The sequence below is a fragment of the Eschscholzia californica genome, unplaced genomic scaffold, assembly GCF_041429995.1.
Source record: "Eschscholzia californica isolate CP2 unplaced genomic scaffold, dmEscCali1.0.p SCAF_4, whole genome shotgun sequence".
NCBI classification, from domain to species: domain Eukaryota; kingdom Viridiplantae; phylum Streptophyta; class Magnoliopsida; order Ranunculales; family Papaveraceae; genus Eschscholzia; species Eschscholzia californica.
In genome coordinates, this window is record NW_028238461.1 from 52,061,658 (window position 1) to 52,081,740 (window position 20,083).

The 20,083-nt window shown below is 37.0% G+C and overlaps 3 protein-coding genes across 5 annotated transcripts; all 3 read right to left on the reverse strand.

Annotated features, from left to right (window-relative positions):
* Positions 1-798: 798 nt before the first annotated feature.
* On the reverse strand, positions 799-4,310 carry LOC147545932 (Integrase-type DNA-binding superfamily protein). The gene is made up of 9 exons (XM_086633307.1): positions 3,941-4,310; positions 3,770-3,852; positions 3,632-3,640; positions 3,419-3,507; positions 2,975-3,048; positions 2,750-2,800; positions 2,111-2,169; positions 1,378-2,009; positions 799-1,236 (listed from the first exon to the last, which is right to left on the reverse strand). The coding sequence occupies exons 1-9, from the start codon at positions 4,225-4,227 to the stop codon at positions 1,183-1,185; spliced, it is 1,338 nt and encodes a 445-aa protein (XP_086489433.1). The 5' UTR covers positions 4,228-4,310; the 3' UTR covers positions 799-1,182.
* Positions 4,311-5,461: 1,151 nt separating this feature from the next.
* On the reverse strand, positions 5,462-12,402 carry EMB2654 (Tetratricopeptide repeat (TPR)-like superfamily protein). 3 transcript variants are annotated; one of them, XM_086633310.1, is made up of 12 exons: positions 12,332-12,402; positions 11,268-11,424; positions 10,839-11,011; positions 10,534-10,639; positions 8,646-9,755; positions 8,440-8,545; positions 8,151-8,355; positions 7,591-7,723; positions 7,165-7,269; positions 6,535-6,655; positions 6,169-6,406; positions 5,462-5,982 (listed from the first exon to the last, which is right to left on the reverse strand). In XM_086633310.1, the coding sequence occupies exons 1-11, from the start codon at positions 12,337-12,339 to the stop codon at positions 6,366-6,368; spliced, it is 2,265 nt and encodes a 754-aa protein (XP_086489436.1). In that variant the 5' UTR covers positions 12,340-12,402; the 3' UTR covers positions 5,462-5,982; positions 6,169-6,365. The 3 variants fall into 3 exon arrangements, with proteins under 3 accessions (XP_086489436.1, XP_086489434.1, XP_086489435.1); XM_086633308.1 differs by lacking the exon at positions 12,332-12,402 and having other exon boundaries at positions 11,268-11,922; XM_086633309.1 differs by lacking the exon at positions 12,332-12,402 and having other exon boundaries at positions 5,462-6,083; positions 11,268-11,922.
* A 112-nt stretch (positions 12,403-12,514) lies between these two features.
* LOC147545934 (Haloacid dehalogenase-like hydrolase (HAD) superfamily protein) lies at positions 12,515-15,615 on the reverse strand. Its single transcript, XM_086633311.1, has 6 exons — positions 15,157-15,615; positions 14,944-15,050; positions 14,116-14,224; positions 13,866-14,027; positions 13,607-13,780; positions 12,515-12,736 (listed from the first exon to the last, which is right to left on the reverse strand). The coding sequence occupies exons 1-6, from the start codon at positions 15,454-15,456 to the stop codon at positions 12,707-12,709; spliced, it is 882 nt and encodes a 293-aa protein (XP_086489437.1). The 5' UTR covers positions 15,457-15,615; the 3' UTR covers positions 12,515-12,706.
* Positions 15,616-20,083: the final 4,468 nt, after the last annotated feature.

Sequence of the window (20,083 nt, forward strand, 5' to 3'; positions counted from 1 at the left end):
TGTTAGACGGGCATTGTCTCCAACATTAGGATCAGAATATCGTAACGTAGCTACATGGACAAATTTTGAGGAGATCTCAAGCCCACCTGACATCAATCGCATCAAAGAGATCAAACTTTTGTGTTATATTTTTGGCTTGTGTGTCTTTATCTATGTAAATAGATATGCTAACAAAGAAACTGATAAGTTAACTAAATCGTCTAGAAGACATAACTCTTCTAAGATTTGGTGTCAAATAGATCCGTCCTCCATCTGCAATCTTCTTTTGTGTAACAATCTTGCAATTTGGTAAAAAAAAAAACTATTAATACAATCATATTTTAGGGGGTTATTTCTTGTTTGCCCACTCTTTTGTGACCATTTTTTTGCACGACCCTAGCTTATTGAAACCGTCAAAATTCCCTTTTGTAGTTTCCGATTCATTGACCAAAAAGTCATACTTAGAGAAAGAGATAAAGAAAATGTACTCGATAAGAAGGAAAAGACAAAAAAGATAGTTAGAAAATAAAAGGTATGACTTCTCCATTAATACGACTATTTTTCAACAAAAAAAAAATAAAATGAAGACTACAAAAATGGGTCATCTTGATATATTTGACCACGCAGAAAGATGGTCAAAAAGTAAGGAGCCAAAAAGAATATAACCCTTTCTTATGTCTGTCTAAAACCATCTGAAAATCATTGTGAGTCGGTTATTCAGACAAGTCTGACGCATTAGTCAAACAGAGACAAACATGTTGAGATAACCTGAGTCGGATCATTTAAACGAGTCAGCTAGAGAAAAACCTAATTGTCTTGCGCATAAACCTCTCGTCCCTACCAAAGAGACTTGCCTTGCTCGCCAATTTAGTTTTCTAAGAAACAGAAACAAATAACAAACAAAACAGCTTCTGCTTTCGTTTCATTACCTCCTTCTCTCTCTGGCGAAATTCTACTACATATATGTTATCAGTATCGGCCACATAAAATCCTACCTTACCATCTATACTTTGACATATAAATACAAACTGCTTCTTCTTCTAAGCTTTATCCGCAGGGAAGCCTCTCAAGCTAGGCTTTTCTTTTCAAACATCTCGGTGTCATACTTTCCATACTCGCACATGACTTGATTGTAACTTGTGACTACCTCTTCGCTTTTGCAGTTTGCTTGAACATTAAGAGATATATTTTAAGAACATCATCTCATTGTTCGGGATGAAAGCCAGTATACGTTGAACCACTCTCGGTTTTTGTAACCTGCAAGAAAGATGCCGAAGTTTTTTCTGTAAATAACCTAAACTCTGAACTATACTAATAATTCTTAGCCCGACTAGGGTCATTTTGATGCTGATATTTGCCGGAAAAACAGTACTTGATCAATTGCATAAAGACTATTACCTTTGTATTAGAAAGAGAAGGTCCACTTGTAGGATGAGAAACGAGAGACGTCCAAAGAACAGTGTCTGCCAAAGGGTCGATGGTGTTGTAGCTAGTCATGAGTGGTGCGGAAAGGAAAGAAGAAGTCAATGGGGACAGACTTCCAGTTCTTTGGAAAGGCAACCAGTTCATCCCTAACGTCGTGGCTCCTCCCATCAGGAGGCTCTCGTCTCCACCGCCACCATCACCACCACCATCATGACCACTTGTTGATTCGACTGGGATACCCGCACTAAATTCAATCTCTTTATTTTTGTTCTCATTGTTGTTCTTTTCGTTATTCTTCTCTTTTGATGCTTTTTCTTGCAAACTCAAATAGGCAGCGGACCGTGATAAGATGCTCAAAGCGGAAGCCACTTCTTGATGCTTCTTTTTTCCACTATGACCTTGAGAAACACCTAAACAAGGCATCTGGTATGGCTCGGTAGGCTGGAATCCCCATTCTAATGTTTTTAGATCACCACAACCAACATCATCAAAACCACCATGTTTTGATTTGTTCGTCCCCCACCACTTGATGTAACTAGTTAGATCTACTTTTCTATCAATGCAAAAGCCTCCCGGAAATTCACTTTCTGTTGTACCAAGATCGGCTGAAACAATAGTTAGAGACATAAAACCAAATCAGGAGGTAAAATAACTCCAGGCATTTATGAAATGTTTCATATTGGTGCCAGCACTGATAAGCAATTACCGTAATCAGGCCCACCCATTTGACTAAAGGATGTCTCCCACCGACTACTTTGAGATGGTCTGACAAAAAATAACACTATGTAAATACCCATGAGATTCAGGCAAGAGTATATATCAATAACATGTGGTGAATAGACTCCCAAACACAACAAATCATTCTCGTTTATCTTCGATCCCAAGTGTTAGTACTTTTCTGAAGAATAGTTTCAGATGACATGGTATAATATTTAAGAGTTTTACCTACGACACTAGGAAACTCAAGTATCCCCATTCCACATTATAGTTTAAGCTGGGAATCGTTTCTTTCTTCTACGGATTACATCATTATGAATTACTCCAACTGCAAACTGATACCTCTAAGTGTTTCTGTAGAACACTCATTATGGTACACTTCAAGAAATCTAAGTGAAAGTAAGAGGATGATCTTGATAATCACCCAGTCACTTCATTTAAAACATTTCATCAGTCGGCCACATTACCCTGACATTTAGATTGGTAGTGGACTTTCAATTAGCATGTGGAGAAAACAGTTTGCACTTTTTCTATTAAGTTTCCAATATGGCTCAGGTAGTGAAACTTTCAATTAGCATATAGACTTTCAATTAGATAAATGAGGTAGCCCTTGTCTATTAAGTCTCACCTGGAAAGCCCACGATATTTAGCGATCCCTCTGGAGAACCCACTACTTTTTCTGCAATTAGCAACAATTATATGTAAGCATTAACAATAATTTGATATAAACATTACCAGACAGTTTCCAATATGGCTCAGGGCAAACATAGGCTGATCCAGGTTAGAATCGACCGAGCGGCACCTAGTGATCCCCATCTGATCTGAAAAGAAGTAGAGAAGTAGAAAACGTCACCTTCTAAGAGATGCCAGATAATCCTCCCTTGAAACATTTTGCATTTCATCAAGATCTCTTGAGTAATCACTAACCTGCATCATTCAGATAATTCAAACAAGAGAAGTTAATCGAGATGCTTATAAGCCAACCACCATTTTCTGAAAAAGAAGAAAACCCGAACTCAACGTTTGACTAAACTTTCAAAAATGTTCACTGCATTCATCAGAATGAGAATTAAAGACCAGATGATCTCTGCAATTACAGTATATATCTGAACTGGTATATGGCAGTTTAGTTCGATTATGAGTTTAACAAGTTCGAGTGTCGTCCACACCCTGCAAATCAGTTGAAGCCACTTTCGACGTAAACCCTAAAGCTAACAAGCAAGCCTAATTGAACATTCCAACCGACAAATTTGGACAATGCAATCATAAATTTTCCAAGAAATTAATGAAATCTCACTGGAAAATTGATAAGTGTTCCAGGACCCCAATATTTCAGAGCTGCAAGATCATAAGCTCTAGCTGCAGCTTCCTCATCATCATATGCACCTTATACCACATAACATAAAACCAAAACCTAAAAGAATAAGATATTGATTCTCGACAATTCAATCATGGAAATGTAATTCAAGTGTATAATATATAACTAAAAATTAAAGTTCTTTGGGATTACCTAAATAGACTGGAGAATCAGACAAAGCCAACAAATCAACAAATTCCCATTCAAATCAACAAAATACACATCAGAATCTCAAAAAAGAAAGAAATGGGGAAATTTCCTCTATGACCTATTCTAAAAAATGAGATTTACCTTGTTTTCCTTTTTTATTCTGGTTTTGATTCCAGGTGCTTTTATCCCAAAGGTGAGCTTCGTAACGCCCAGTCCATCTATGTCTGATCCACCAAGAGTGAAACAACTAAAGCTGAATTTCTAGGGTTTGGGGTTTTGAATAGTAAATAAGATTGTTTTCTCTGTTCATACCTGGTAACGCCTCTGTAAATGGAGCTTCTTTTTCCGGCAGCACAAGGTGGCATTTTACTTATCCTCTCTTTGGCGGTACACCCTCTTTCCTTTTTAAATTTCTTCTTCAATACTCCTCCTCCGTAAAGAAGAAGTTGATCGTTGGTGGCGGTGGTTGTGGTGGTGGCGGTGGTGGCGGTGGTGGTGGTCGGGTTCCCCATTATCATATTTACACATCCTACAGCTGGTTCTGAAGGTTCTCCTTCGGCTTTCAGTCCTGATCCTGGTTCGGAAGAAGAAGACGCCATGAGAACACCGATCTAGAGAGAGAAAGAGAGACTCTGTGTGTGTGTGTGTGTGTGTTAATGGACAGAGAGCTTTTCTACTCTTCGGAGAGAGTTCACTTCAATGCTGATTTTGAACGAAGTACAAGCATTACAGAGGAAATTACGAAGATACCCTCTTAATGCTTCTTATTTGTAAAGCATCAACCCAACCCAACCCAACTTCCTAAGTTTCAAACCAGCCCAACCCGACTAGAAGAAAAAAGATTAGTAAAATATAGTAATTTAATGTTGTAAAGCGATCTCACATCGGTGGTGAGACAGAGTGTGGTGTTCCTATTAAGAGGTTAAGCATCCTTCTCTAGTTAAATCTCTCAAACCATGAAGTCCAAGTGTGCCAAAACGGACAGTATCAATAGCAGTCTAGAAGCGCTAGTCCGCACCATCCTATTACACGTTATCAACACGATTCGCCCTACTGTGATGCGATCATGTAAGGGTGTGTTGTAAAATAATCGCGTATCGGTGGTGAGACTGAGTGTGGTGCTCCTCTTAAGAGATTAAACACCCTTCCTTGGTGAAACTTTTTAGAGTTAATTCCTATATGGCCCCCTACTTTGTGACCAGCTTCCTTTATGGCCCCCTTTTTTTCGTAAATTCAAATATGGCCCCCTATTTTCATGGAAATGTCCTAACTACCCTTCCTTTAAATCTTTTTTCAAAATAAAATAAAAAAAACAAACATAATTCCACCTCACTTCCCTCTCCACCACTTATCTCTCTCCACCTCACCTCTCTTTTCAAAAAAGGGGGCCATAAAGGAAGCTGGTCACAAAGTAGGGGGCCATATAGGAATTAACTCAACTTTTTATAACCGTGGGGTCTAGGTATGCTAAAACGGAACTTGATGTCCTTATCGAATTTGCTCTCTATGTTTCAACAATATATTAGCAGATTCCTGCAAGTTTTTTTTTTTTAAACCGATTCCTGCAAGTTTTATTTTGAACTAAAGGTACAAGAAAACCTTTAAATGTGGAGAGAGAGAATGTCTAAATGTTATATCCGACGGTTATCTCTGGTCCAGGAAGTCCATCATTTGCTTCATGGCTGTTCACTGACCGTCAGATATTTTCAACACCTTTCGCGATGGACCACAAGACTTGCAGGCAGACGTAGCCAGTGTTAGATTCTTCATGTTCGTTGGTTAGGTAAAAACAAAGTGCCTGCCGCTGCCACGTGTGGCTCTTTAATAATCCCGTTTCAAAGAAATATAAGAATTACGTAACTACCCCTAAGCTCAGGATAGCCGTTAGTGAGTGTTTTTCAAAGAAGATACAGTAAAGTTACCAATATACCCCTGACTCCCTTAACAACAGATGGGATGGGGATTTCTCTGTTAGAGAGCACGAGGGGATCATCATTCCGACAAATTACTACCACCCAAAAGTAAAAAAGCAACAAGTAAAAAAAAAAGTTGAAAAGTAGAATTAGTGACCAAACTACAGTTGATCCTCATGCTTTCTTTAGGTACTTCTCAGTGGGAGTTCTGGGGTTATAAACCAGTAACAGCTATTCACCACAGAGTTCGGGAGACATTATATACAGGTCTGTCAATGATTACTAATCCTCTGGGGCTTGCAAATTAATCGATGTTCTCCATTCATTCTCTCTTTCCATGGTGGAACCTGGTGGTGGTGGCAGTGACAGGGACGGTGATGATAATTGTTTCATTAGAGTCGAAGCCAGAAAACTAAAGAGATATATTCGTCCTGTATGCACCTGCATCATTAATGTTGCATAGGTTTGAATGCTTTGTCGACAAAATGCCAAGTAATTAGTAGCTACTTTGTAAAACCCACCCGTAATGAACCAGCTGAGACCTAGTGACGACTACAAAATGTCGCCATTAGATAATTAATTTGACTCTACGAAATATTCGTTTAAAAAGAGTTTTTATAGAATTACCTTTTCCAGAGCAACCCAACCACCAATGCGTGGAAGACAGATATCGAAGTATCTGCTTGTCGTGGGGATTGGACAAGTCACGGCATTACAAGTACCGACTTGTATTTGCATGAGAACTCTCCATAATATTTACGCAATGACAAGGTGATTGGTTCGAGGTTTTGCTCCCATAATCATGCAACTCGATTTAGGTATATCTAAGTTTGAATATCCTCACTATCTTTATGTTTCAATGATCCTGTAAAAATGTAGTAGACCAGATCAAGATTCCTGAACAGTAACTAATGGGGCCTTTCAAAGGGACAAATCCTTTTCAAAAGACAAACAAATGAGAAGTTTTGTAACAGCTAATACACATAGTCGTACCGATTCTTTCTTGAATAAGAGCAGCATACTCTGCACCGCCATCTTTCCATGCATATGAATAAACATCTCGATACATTCCTAGTGAAGGTTGAATTCCTCCCTCCTCCATCCATTGCAAAACCTGCATTTAAGTTTCCATGATTCTACCAAGGTGTATAAATCTTCTTAAGCCATGAGAAACTGTCCTTATGACTATCAAACTTCTACATTTCAACAACTAGTAACTACCTATGAGCAACTCGAGACCACGTGCCTTCACTACTTTGAACATTGGACCAAGCAACTCTTGGCAAGTTCGTTTAAAATCCTAAATAATCCAGCCAAACTGAATTTTGCAAACGATAAGACGCAAATGACTAGTAATTGTAAGAAGTTACCCTCAGTTGGATGCATCATATACATATGATATGTATAAGAAGTAAGCACCTACTGCTTATATCTTCTTAAGTACATAAATTTAGCATCAGATGATGTAATATTAGATACACTTGCATACACTTCTGAAGAACATAACTTTCGCATCAGGGGCACAAAATGAATTGAAGAACCAATGAGAAAAGAAGGTGAGAATGACCGGTAAGAAGAAACATTGTATAATTTATTAAGCAGAAAAAAAGTAACACTAAGTACCTCGATATATTTTCTCCATTTTCCAACAGCCAAAAGATTCTTCAACAAAACTGAGTACGTGCCAAAGTTGATTTCTGCACCTGATGCCACTATCTTGTTGAACAACTGGACATGTTAAAAGAATAAAACTAGTCCAAATTAGAAAGCATAAGTCTGATGCAATGTTTTCACATACAACAATTAAGACAACGAAAAGCAAGATCCAGATGAGTAGAAAAGATAATGCTCTATGGCCACAGGTGATCTCTGGCGTCTTGACTTTTATGGAAACCCAACACCAAACCACATGCTTCTTTTCAAAGCAAGATTACCAATTCCAATATCTTTTTATTGCATAGATACCAAAACCTGAACAGTCTCTAAGAGTATAACAATCATTGAAGGATGGAGCAGAGTGTCGAATGAATGACAAAAATCCAGAATTACCTTCATCATAGTCTCAATCTTTCCACTTTTCCCAAGAAAATGAAGAAGCTGATTAAGAAGCCCAGTTGAAATTACAGATAGGGAAGACTCTATCATCTTGATTAACTCCATTGTTGTCCTCCAATCTCGTAACCTTCAACAAACATTGTGCTAAGATAAGCAAAAGAAATGACGATAGACAGAAGAAGTAACAAATCATAGAAACAGAAAATTTTCATGCTGAAACATATTACTCCATCTAGTTCATAATGAATACCAGGCGGCAGGCAGATTATGTGTCTGCGACTTTGCACCACTTGCTGGGGGGATTGAGTGAGTCGATAGGGATTAGGGTGGATGTATCCTTGCGGTTGATACATTTTTTCAGAATTTGTAAATACGATGAGGGATTAAGTTAGTCTTGGACACAATATGGTCATTTTAGTGCCGTCATATTTCATGTTTGTAAACATAACAGTTTATCCCAAAAAACAGTTAAGGTCAAATCTTAATGATTTTTTTCTAGGTATATTCTTTAAGATACTATAATCTTAAAAAGAAAATGCAAACATAAAACATACATGCTGCATGCTGATATAAGTTCAAAGAAAGTAGCTTCGCTGAAAGGGATTGCTTTCTCCCGCATCAACTGTGCTAGAAGAATAACCCGGGATGGTTGGCATCCTTTATTGAAAGCCTTCATAAGAGACGAGCACGCAATAGAATCTGGTTGGATATCATTCCTCTCCATTTCTTCAAATAATTCACAAGCTTTTTCCCAGTTTTCTAGAATTTAAGAAAACAAAAGAAAACCCAGTTATGAGAAAAAATTTGTTGACCAACATCCAAGAAGTTCAATAGCCTACTTACCTGCTGTGCTATACGCATGAATCATAGTGGTGTATGTGATGGTATCAGGCCAACAACCCTCCATCTTCATCTTGGTGAACATATATTCTGCTTCTGTGAGCTGTCCCTGAGATAATTATAATACAGCAAATTAGAAATGATCAGGAGTTTTTATTAGAGCTGGCACAGCATAATATGTCAATTGAACCCAAGTTACAGTCACTTGCCTGTTTGCTGTAAGCACCAATTGCAGATGAGTACACCTCCTTGGATAATGGGATGTTCAAATCCTTCATCTCATTGAGAAACTTAAGTGATTCGACATACTTGCCAATTTTACAACAACCGCTGATTAGTATATTGAAAGTAACAGAATTAGGTTTGGCTCTGTTTCTTCTCATAGATCCGTACAAGTCTAAGGCTTTATCATACTCTCCCACACTCAAATAGCTCCCAATAGCAGAGTTATATGCAGCACTGTTCAATTCAATACCACGGGATTTAGCTGCTGAAAGCACGGTATCAATTTTCACCATCTGACCGCATCGACCACAGGCGGCCAAAAGAGTGCATATTGAAACAACATTTGGCTGGATTCCATCATTTTCCATTTCACGCAACACTTCTACGGCTTCATTTAACAACCCTTCGGATCCATAAGCATCAATCAGTGCATTGTAGCTAACTACATTTGGTTTTGATGGGCTCTTTTTCATCATTTGAAATATTTCTCTTGCTTTTTCAGGCTGACCTGATCTACCATAGGCATTGAGTAAGGATGTGTATGATACGACATCGGGTTGAAGGCCTATCCTTCGGAGACTATTGAAGACCGACAAAGCCTCTTTGTGCATTCCTCGTGAAGCATACGCACCAATAAGTGCATTATATGATACAATACTAGGTTTATAGCCTTCGGCAAGCATCATTGCAAATATTGCCTTGCAATTTTCAATTTGACCACAAACAGAATAAGCACTAAGGACAGTAGTGTATGTCACAATGTCTGGGTGGTTCTCTGCTCTTTTTTCCCTCATTGACTTAAAAATTTCCACAGCTTTCTCATATTCCCCCAGTTTTACCAGACAATGGATGACTATATTAAGGGTGGTTGTGTCGGGACGTATGTGTGTTCCTTTCATTAGCTCAAAGTAGGATAGAGCTTTTGAATACTGACCTCCCCTCTTGTAAGCAGTTAAGACGATATTATGGGTAACCAAATCAGGACCAACTCCATTGTCTGTCATTTTCTTGCAAACTTTCAGAGCCTCTCTCCAGTTTCCACTAGATCCACAAGCATTAATTAGATTATTGTATGTTGAGCGGCTCGGAGGAATCTGCACCAATATTCTAAAATCACAAATATTTCTAGCAGTTCTCACAAAATGAACAGGTTTCCCAATTTATATTGCTTGCTATGAGTGAGAATAATCCCACATTGGGAATGGGCACTACAACAACCAAGAACATAATGTCTAGGTGCTCTCAACTCATGGCTAAGTGGTTTTGAGTTGGATGACCACAAATTTAGATGGTACTAGAGCTAGGCCCACACGTGATAGGTTTAAAAGCCATAAGTACTCACGTCACCCAGAAAAGAAAAAAACACGTGTTAGGCTCAAAGAATGTCACACGTGAAGGGGGCGTGTGATAATAGTCCCACATTGGGAATGGGCACTCCGGCAACCAAGAATATAATGTCTAGGTCCTCTCCACTCATTGCCAATTGGTTTTGAGTTGGATGACCACAAAATTAACACTATGGAACTCATAATGGTAAAATAACTAATCCTTGGACTTCGGGCCACATATGCCAAAAATGCCCATTTTTGACTTGTTATTAACTCTGGAAAATTCTGATATCGTGAACTCTGGAGTGTCAAAAAATTATTTAAGATGCTATTTTGATAATCAGTTTGTGTAGTCCGGAATGTAATAAGGGTAAAGAATAATAGTAGACCAGGTGAACCCAGACTTACAAACAACTTAATGAACTAAACTAACTAATTAAAGCTAGAAAAAGTTTCAGTGCTAATTCAACAAAATGAAGAATAAGGTTGACCACGAATCACATCCTTGGATGTTACTAGATAGGAGGAATATACTAATACACACCGATGAACGAAGCATGTCATCCATAATATTCATAGCCCAACGCCACTGCCCAGCTCGACCATGTGCATTAATCAGAGCATTGTAAGTCTCAGAGTCAGGCTTACACCTAACGAAAGATATATGACATAATTATCAGAGCAACCAGAAATGGTTAACGCTACACCTACTGATTCAGGTACCTCCAGATTTTGTGCCCTAGAAATAAAGAGGACTTGATAGTGCGGCAATTCAATGAGAACCAGTCACCGAGGTACCCAAACCAGCAATATCTAGACTCTAGCATAATGACTATGTAATCGACATACCTCCACTCTTGCATTTCGAAAAATAAGCCGCGTGCTTGATCTGTTTGATGATGTCTGGCGTGCAACCTAATCATCATATTGTAGATATCATTTCGAGCACAATAGTTCTTTTGAATTTTCATCCAACGAAAAACTTGAACACTATGTCCAAGAGCACCAACATTTGTTATCTCCTACAAGAATTAAAAGATCAGAAAGCTTTTCTTCAATTACAAGAACATCCAAACGGTGACATACTAGTTCCTTTAACTCAATCATGTTATAATATCCATCGAAACTATTTCTTCCTAGTTCTTTTACCACAAAATCTAACTTATTTTCCTAAATTTTGTTGTTTTGCCCTAAATTTATGAACTATATTTACTAAATTCAAACCCATTACTACAAATATAGCAAAAACCAAAATTAACTTCAAATTATTCAAATTACCCGAATAAGTAGAGGGAAATTCTTCCTGGCAAATCGACCAGCCCAACGATTAAGAACAATTCCATCAATGTCTTCCCAATGTTTAAGCTTAAGAATTCTCTCAACTACCTCAGAAATAGTCCAATCCCTCTGAGACCTATCACCTTCCACGCGTAACCTGTAACGTTTAGGGATATCATCTTTCTTTAGACCAATAACTTGAATCGAAATCTTTTCATGCTTCCCCTTGTCATAATCAACAAACCCTAGTTTTTTATCTTCCGAATCTGGCAAAGAGGCAGAATCGGAGTTGTTGTTTTGCTTGCTTACTATTTTATTGTTTAAGGATAAAGAGACCACAGGTTTGTAGTTACAGATATTCTTCTTTTTGTTCTTGGTTGTTCTGACCGTAAGATCACAGTTTGAGAAAGATGATAAGAAATTTAGGTCATTTGAATGAGTTGGTGGGGAAATGGGGGAGAAATGTACGGTTGCCATGGATGATGGTGAAGAAGAAGAACCAGGGAGAAAGATACAGCGCGGGAAAAAGACGCCAAGGCCGCGAGGATAGGATTTATCTGATTTTCTTTTTCTCAGTCGGCGGGTTCGGTTTGGACCAGGCGCAGAATTACCCGCGCCCGCATTTAGGGTTGAATGATTGACCAAGGAATTAGGGCACCATCCACCATCTTTTTGTGTAACGGTTGAACACCCTTCTTAAGCCCATGAGGTCGTGTGATCGAGTCAATGGTGTAACGATTGGACACCCTTTCTTAAACCCATGAGATCGTGGGATCGAGTCTCGACAGAAGCAGTTTGCCATCAAGATTTATCACATGTAATTTAAGTAATATATGAAGTAAATATTATAATAAATTTGTCGGGGCTTTAGACCTCTTTCATATTGACAAGTTTTAGGCCTATTTTATTATGATTTAAATTAGACGGTTATCGTGCTCATCACATCTTCATGATGTATAGTTCTGTCGTTATTTCAAGTATCCTTTTGGACTGTGTGCATATGATTTGGATAACTTAGTCCAAACGTTAAAAGTCTAAAAAACCGATAAGGACGAGCAAGAGACCTCTCCATACTTCTCGTGATTAATTAATTCTCGCTAGAAAAGAGCCAATAAAGATGAAGGAAGTAGAATTAAGCCCGGATTAGCAAAACCCTATCTGAAACTAGCATTTCCATGATAGAATACTAACCGGGCGCTTCTTGTCCAAATATATACATATACACAAATATATTGAAGTTGCAGAAGGGAAACAAGCACTATTTTATTAACCATGAATGTCTCCTCTTCTTGGTACCTACTTCGACCGATTTAAGCTTACATATATAATATACAAACCACAAAGAACAAAATCTACATAACAAAAGGCTAACAAAAGAAACCTACTCCCATGAGATAGAGCATTCTCCACACAGTTGGAGATGAAGACGAGTTATCACTTCAGACTTGCACGCCGATTCTTTCGGCAACCTAAACCAGAGATTACAAAGAGCAGAATGAGAGACTAAAAGTAATTCAAATTTAACAATTATACACAGTTAGACGATAAATAGAATTGTTTCCATGGAAGACTATAAAGGACCGCCTTCCATGAGGCTATTGGTCTGTGTGATTTGTGAACCTATCAAGTTATATTTTATTTTCGTTGGTAGAGGTCAGAGACTCAGAGGGAGCTTCCATATTTTACTCGTCTGCGTAATAAGATGGGCAGAGGTTCATCGGCATCTTAGGATGAAAGTTCTAATGGTATAACAGCAACCGGGCTGAAAGAATACAGTTATTGAGATATTGGGGCCTTAAAATAAGGGTGTTTTCGGTTCCTATCAGAATATGCTTTTCATTATTGAAAGGTGGATGGACTACTTTATTCTAAATAATGGGCAAAAAAGCTTACAAACAAAAGGAAAGATAAGATGACCAACCAGCTTTAAATTCAGACCCACAACCCTACTAAAAAGGAAGGCCTGTTAGAATAGTAAGACGCTTTCGTCCGTCAGATTTGGTTAATCTGTAAACTAGGGATATTGACGTGACTCTTATATGTATCTATTACACAAATAGCGTGACCTAGATAGAGCTGGGTATAATGAGTGCTTTCCTTTTGTTGTTGTTTTTTAGTACACTAGTGTTTTTTCCCTCTTTCTGTGAATCTGACTCATCTGAAACAACTGGACCCAAAATCATCCAGAATCAGCTATTCAAATGAGTCATACATGAATAGCATTCTGAAATCTGAATCCCTTCAATTGAGACCTTGAGTCAGATTTCAGATCTGACTTAAGGAAAATAACCCAAGGTGAAAGAAATGTTATGGATGAAATATATAAGTTGCTTTCTAACCTCCTTGAAAGAGTGAATATCACTTCCCCACAGCCAAGCATCACAACCTGCATCTCTAGCACCCCATATATCATTTCTTCGATCATCTCCAATGTGGAGAGCATCCTCGGGTTTTACTCCTAGTAGTTCGCAAGCTTTCAGAAATATAGTCGGATTTGGCTTCTCTGCAGAAACCTATGTTAAGTAGTAATTAAAATGTTAAACCACGATTAGTTCAGAAGCTAGCCCATTAGAAAGCAACCATAACATGGGTACTCACTTCAGCTGACACTGCTAAAGCATCAAACCAGTGATCACAATTCAAAGACCGTAAAACTGCGCGTAGACGAGTATCGAAGTTAGAAACAACTGCCAGTTTGACACCAGCTTTTCTTAGGGCTGTAAATACACTTCCGGCATCAGGATCACAGAGACGCCACGCCTAATCAATGAGATTAAGATAATAAAGATTGGTAAGGTTATTGACATAAGAAAATATCTATTGAGATTTGTGAGAAAACAAAACCGACCTTGTCAGTTTCATAGTAATGGTAAAGTTCCTCAAAGTATTGAGAGTCTGAACAACCAGTGCAGGATGTGACTATAAATTGCCAAAAAGGTTTTCCATCATCGACATATCTGCAATTAGGATGAAACTTCCCCTCAGAAAAGTTCACCGTCTACCTCATACATAGGAGAAAGAATAATATCACAATAATATTTATAACAAGTTCTCGAAGAAAGAATACCCATTAAATATCTCTTACACAATCAACCCCTCCGCCTCTCTCTCTCCCTAGTCGGCTAGTCGCTATGTCAACTAGTTCATCAGAAATACGGTTTCCGGCTATGTCCATCTATGTGTCACTACCAACACAACCTTTGTAGGTATTTATATCCTTACAACAATTACCTATGTTTCGTGGGGTGAAACCCGCTTCGCTTAGGTAAGGAAGTGTATGTCTCTCCACCAAACATAAGCATAGCTTGACTCGATAGTGGAAGTTTAGGGACTGATTGATGAAACGGTAATGTATGGAATAATGAAACAAGTCCGAAAGCCTAAGGGAACCATTGATGATTTTACTCCTGAAAAACAATAGTTGGTAAGGACTAAGGACCAGAGAGTCCAAGGCAAATGAGGAGCCTAATAAAGACTATCTTAGGTCAATCACCCAACTTCACAATCTTATTCTTTTCATTTTAGGTCTGTTTTCTCAATTTGTTCTTCTCAAATTTAATTTAGATCACAAAATTGACTCAAATTTCATCAAATTAAACCAAAAATTGAGTTTCAATGAACAAACATTCACATTCAATCAGAAAACAAAAGCAAAATTATGAAATGTTAGAAGTACCTGAGACGAGATCCACACCAAGGTTGTTCATAAGCCCACCTATACCTATTCAGTATTTCATCTTCAGAATACTCCACCCCATATTTCTCCCCAATCTGTCTGTAAATCTATAAACCCAATAATCAAAAAAACCCCATCAGTCTAGAAAAATAAAGAGATAGTTAGAGAAAGAAAGTGAGAGAGAGAGAGATTGTTTCTCTCTCTAATTCTAACCTGAGCCATAGGTTGAGCAGGAACAACAAGAGTACCAACAGCATCAACAAGCAGAGCTTTATGAGTAATTTGACCACCATATAAAGACCTTCTATACTCTTCATAATCCTTTAACCCCCAAGAGATCGAATTTGAAACACCAGTAGAAGTAGCAGCAGAAGAAGATGAATAACTCCTCGTTGTAAAAATTTCCCCATTTCTGAACAATTTTGAATCAAACCCATTTACCAAATTAGGTTTTTCGTTTACTAGTAAGTTCTTAATTAAAACCCTTGATACCATTTTCGTGAACTTCGCCATGAAACCTGCTATTAGTTCTTCTCTTCGTCAAATAGCAAAGAAAGAAAATGTCTTGGAAAGTATTTTCTTTCTTTGTTTTTCCACGTCCGTTTTTTATATACACACTTGTCAGCATTCAGCAATATATCATTTAAAAACGACTTCCACGACTTTTCTCTCTAAAGAAAAAAACAAAACAGAAAAACTGTTTTAGTTCACTAGAAAAATATTCCAAATGAAAATTACAATCTTGTCCTCTTATTCTATTTATGTGTTAAGTAAATTTTTTAAGTAAGCTTTTTAAGAACTATTCATTATTCGAAACACCTATAGCTTCATAAATACTGCTTGTATAAATATTGTAAGTTTGTTGTAAGATCTAATCAAATTATAGTGATATAAACTTCGTAAGTTTATATGATATACACTGATGAACTGTTTGAATATGGATCGATTTTAATCTGGTTTGCAATTAAAAGAAACTGTTATAAGTTAATGGTTTTATATTGTTGTTTCTACTCCGAAAGTTTTGTTATCAATATAAAGAGTGCACCCTATTGTCTGCTTTCGGAAAAGTTGAAAGTGGCTTAAATGGTATCCGGAATTTTAGTCAGCTACAAAAATTAAAACATATGAGAAATCTTTGTAATTTTCTTATTCGCTTATAACGAAAGATCATTATGCTATCGTTCGTCGTGAAGTATGTCTCACCGACCGTGTCTGTATGATTGTTTGCTTTCATGTATGATTTTATTAATTTACTTGTTTTTCATCATAACATGCATTAACATTGTAGGGTAAACTTTGTTAACCTCAAATATACTAATATAAAACTAATACTCCATTATTAGTTCATTACCATGGAAGATATGAACAATTGAAGTAGGATAGGATAGGATAGGATGGGAGTGGGCCAAACAAATTAATTACCAGCATTGAGGCGGAGAACAGAAGTTGAAGGCTTACATCAGAAAGAAAAAAAGAGAATGAGCCCCATTCTAACAAAGTCTGTTAGAAAATATGAAAAAGACCCTTGACAATAGTGCCATTACTAGGACCACTAAATTGAGGTGGATGGTCTTCCTTTTTTTTTTTTTTTGAGGAGAGGTGGATGATCTTCAACAAAAAAAAAAATAAAACAAATTGAGGTGAATGGATTTTGGATAACATTAAACGGGGTCTACTATATATATGTCGCTTTCCAAATTTTAATGAGAGGTGTGGGATGATCATATTTACGTGTATGAATAGATTATTCAATGGTGTACTCTATGTTTTTCAAACCTCATTTAATTGTCCAGTGCTGATTGGTGTAGTTGTTGAACATTTACTCAACAATTCGAAGGTTTAACTTCGATTCTCGGTAGAAGTATATGGTATGAGTTCTTTTCCTATGTACCGTTCTAAAAAAGTGTCGTTTATCTAAAAAAAATTATTATGTAAATTACATTTTTCATCCTTATAAACAAAACAAATAATAATTCAAGAACATTACTTAACGGAGTGAAATTGCAATCAAAGATTGGTTCATCAAATATTGTTGTTTGTAGTGGAGTGGCACAAGATTGCACTCAATTATAGCAACATGATACCAAATGATAAGTCCGTTAGTAGTACAAGTATCTACAACGGTTTTAGATGCCCAAGTTGTGTTGGAGGATAAATGTACTTCACAGTGCAGTGAATTTAGTGCGCCCAACACGGTTCGACTCAATTCAGCAGGCCCAGAGGCTCACACTAACATATTATCCATCGGTAACATACAATCAATGGTATATTTCAATAAAAAAAAACATATAATCAGTGGTATAGGCGCGTATTTGAATTTTGATGTAATTTGAAAAAAAAAAGAAAATTGACTACGTTCTACGATAGTCAGTAGTAAATACAATGACATTGATACATCAAAGATGTAATAAGCACGATAACTCGCCTAACTATATTCTTACAAGAACGGGTTTAAAGCTCAACTAAATTATGGTTTAAAGCCTAACTACATTATTTATAAAGGACAAGACTAACTTACAAAAGATTTAACAATGATTCTAAAAAAATTGTCGAGAAATTCAAATGAAGACATAAGAGCATCTCCAGTGTGTCACTCTAACAAACGCTCTAAAAGTCCTAGTTGTCAAGTGTCAATATTTTCTTTCTCAAGTGTCAATATAGAGACACTCTAAACTTTTTAGCCTTTAATGGAGATCTCTAAAATTCATCTACTTAAAAAGCAGGGTTTTTATTAGTTAAAATTTTAGAGTGACACTTAGAGCATCTCCAATGCAACACTCAACAAAAACTCAATTAATCCAATGTGTCAAGTAAGAGTCGAGTTTCTCTTTCCTAGATTGCACTATTGAGATACTCAATTCAAAATTCATCTCCAATGTAACATTAAAAAAAACTCAACATTTACTTTAGATTTACTTTTGGTTCTTATTTTGATGTATAAAATGTTGATGTAGACCAATTGAGTCAACACTAAATGTTGAGATACTCAAAAGAAAACTCAATTGTTGAGTTTTTTTTTTAGTATCTCAATATTTATTGTTGCCACATCATATTGAGACTCTAGTCGAGTGTTGCATTGGAGAGTGTTTTTTGTCAAAAACTCAAGTAGTCCTATGTGTCAAATTGAGTTTTGTAATTTGAGTGTTGCATTGGAGATGCTCTTAGAAAGTCTCAAGGAGACACTCTAATTTTAGAGTGTTCCACATCATCATAGAAGGTCTAGTAGACTGCCCCATTGGAGAAGGTTTTTTAACAAAATCTCCATAAATCTTAAGTGGTACGTACTCTAAGTTTAGAGTTTCAGTGTCTCATTGGAGATTCTCTAAGAAGTCAACTAGCAGTATCCCACCTGATATAACTTTACTATAACTAAAATAAAACAAAAGAGTGTACAATATTGCGTTAGGGGCTGTCACATGGCGGGGAAGTCGCACCAAACTGAAAGATTGAGATGGTGCCTGTATGGACGTCCCGCTTTATTTTTTTTTGCTTGAAACCCACCATTTTTCAGGAATTCCATCTTTTCACCTGTTTCGTCCGTAGGCATCCGAACTCTCTTTGATCCTTTATTTCTCTATTTTTATTTTGCTTTTTCTTCTAAAATATTATTAAAACTTTTAGATATTTTTTTGTGTGCTTTTGAAGGGTATATTAACTATAGACCGTCACTGAAAAAAGAGACTAAAGAATTGTTCAAAAATCTATACTTTTTACTTGAAAATCACCTTATATTCTTTTGATAATTTGTTTTGTAATTTAATTTTGAAGTAGTTAAATTCTTGAAAAATATTTATCATCGATTTTGAGTTGATATCAAATAGTTTTAGAGTTTTGAGTTGATATTGAATAGTTTTAGAATGTGTAAGTAATGATGGAAGGTCGCGACTTGGGCGTAAAAATTAATCTCCGTAAGATATATTCTCTAGGGAATCCATATTTTTTTATACGTTCGTGGGGGCCTTTTTACCCAAAAATTAGCTTGATCAACCATTGCCCCCTTCTTTATCACCTCCACCACCACAACTTCCGATCATCATTGCCACCTCTTCTCTCTCCTCTCTTCTCTCATTCACTGTTACCCTCACTCTCGGTCTCACCCTCCCTCTCTCATCACCTCTGTATAATGCTCTCACTATCTATGTCTCTCGATCTCTCACGATTTCCCTCGCAATCTCTCATTGTTTCTTGATTGATCTCTCTCTCACAAACATTGTTCGCCGAAACTAGATCTCGAGGATGGTTTCTGGCGAGACCCCTCTGAGAATTTCGTGGGCACAAAACGTTTCGTGCCCTGAACATTTCGTGACCACAAAATGTTTCGTGGCCACGAACTCTTTGATCTCCACAAGGAGATCTGTACAAACCACAAGAGAGAGAGATATGGAGATCCACGAGAGAGGGATAAAGACTGCGCAAGAGAGAGAAAAAGAAAGAGAAACTAATCTACATAGATATATGTCTACAACGAGAGAAATGAGAGTAATCTACAATGAAAGAGAGATATCCAAAGCAGGAACTACAGAGAGATAGTCAGTGTGAGAGAGAAAGAGGAGAGAGAGAGAGAGATAATGTGGACAGTGAGAGAGAGGGAGAGAGATAGTAAGTACAAGAATGAGAAAGAGATAGAGAGTAAGATAGAGAGAGAGAAAAAGAGAAATAGTAAGAGAAAGAGAGAGAGATAAAGAAAATGAATATTAGGATGCAATGTTTGATCAAGTCAATTTTTGGATTAAAAGAAGAATATGCCCTCTAAATCAACGTATATTGACTAATTCTTTATTTCCCGAATATTTTTCTTTATTCTCCAAAACTGCGGCATAATGGAATCTATTGATGTGAAACTTCTGAATAGCCAGATCTCTGACTGAGCAGTCTGAGAACACATATTTTTTTTTGAGAAATTCGACTACGATCTATGTTAATAGTTACAAGACATTGATACATCATTAAGATGTGATAAGCACGATAACCACCTAATTTAAACCACGAGTGATAGAGGCCTAAAACCCAACAACATGAAAGAGGGCTAAAGTCTGACAAATTATTACGATATTTACTTTATTTATAGCCTAAATTACATTAGATAAATCTTGATGACAAACTGCTTATACTGAAACTCGATCCCACAACCTCATGGACT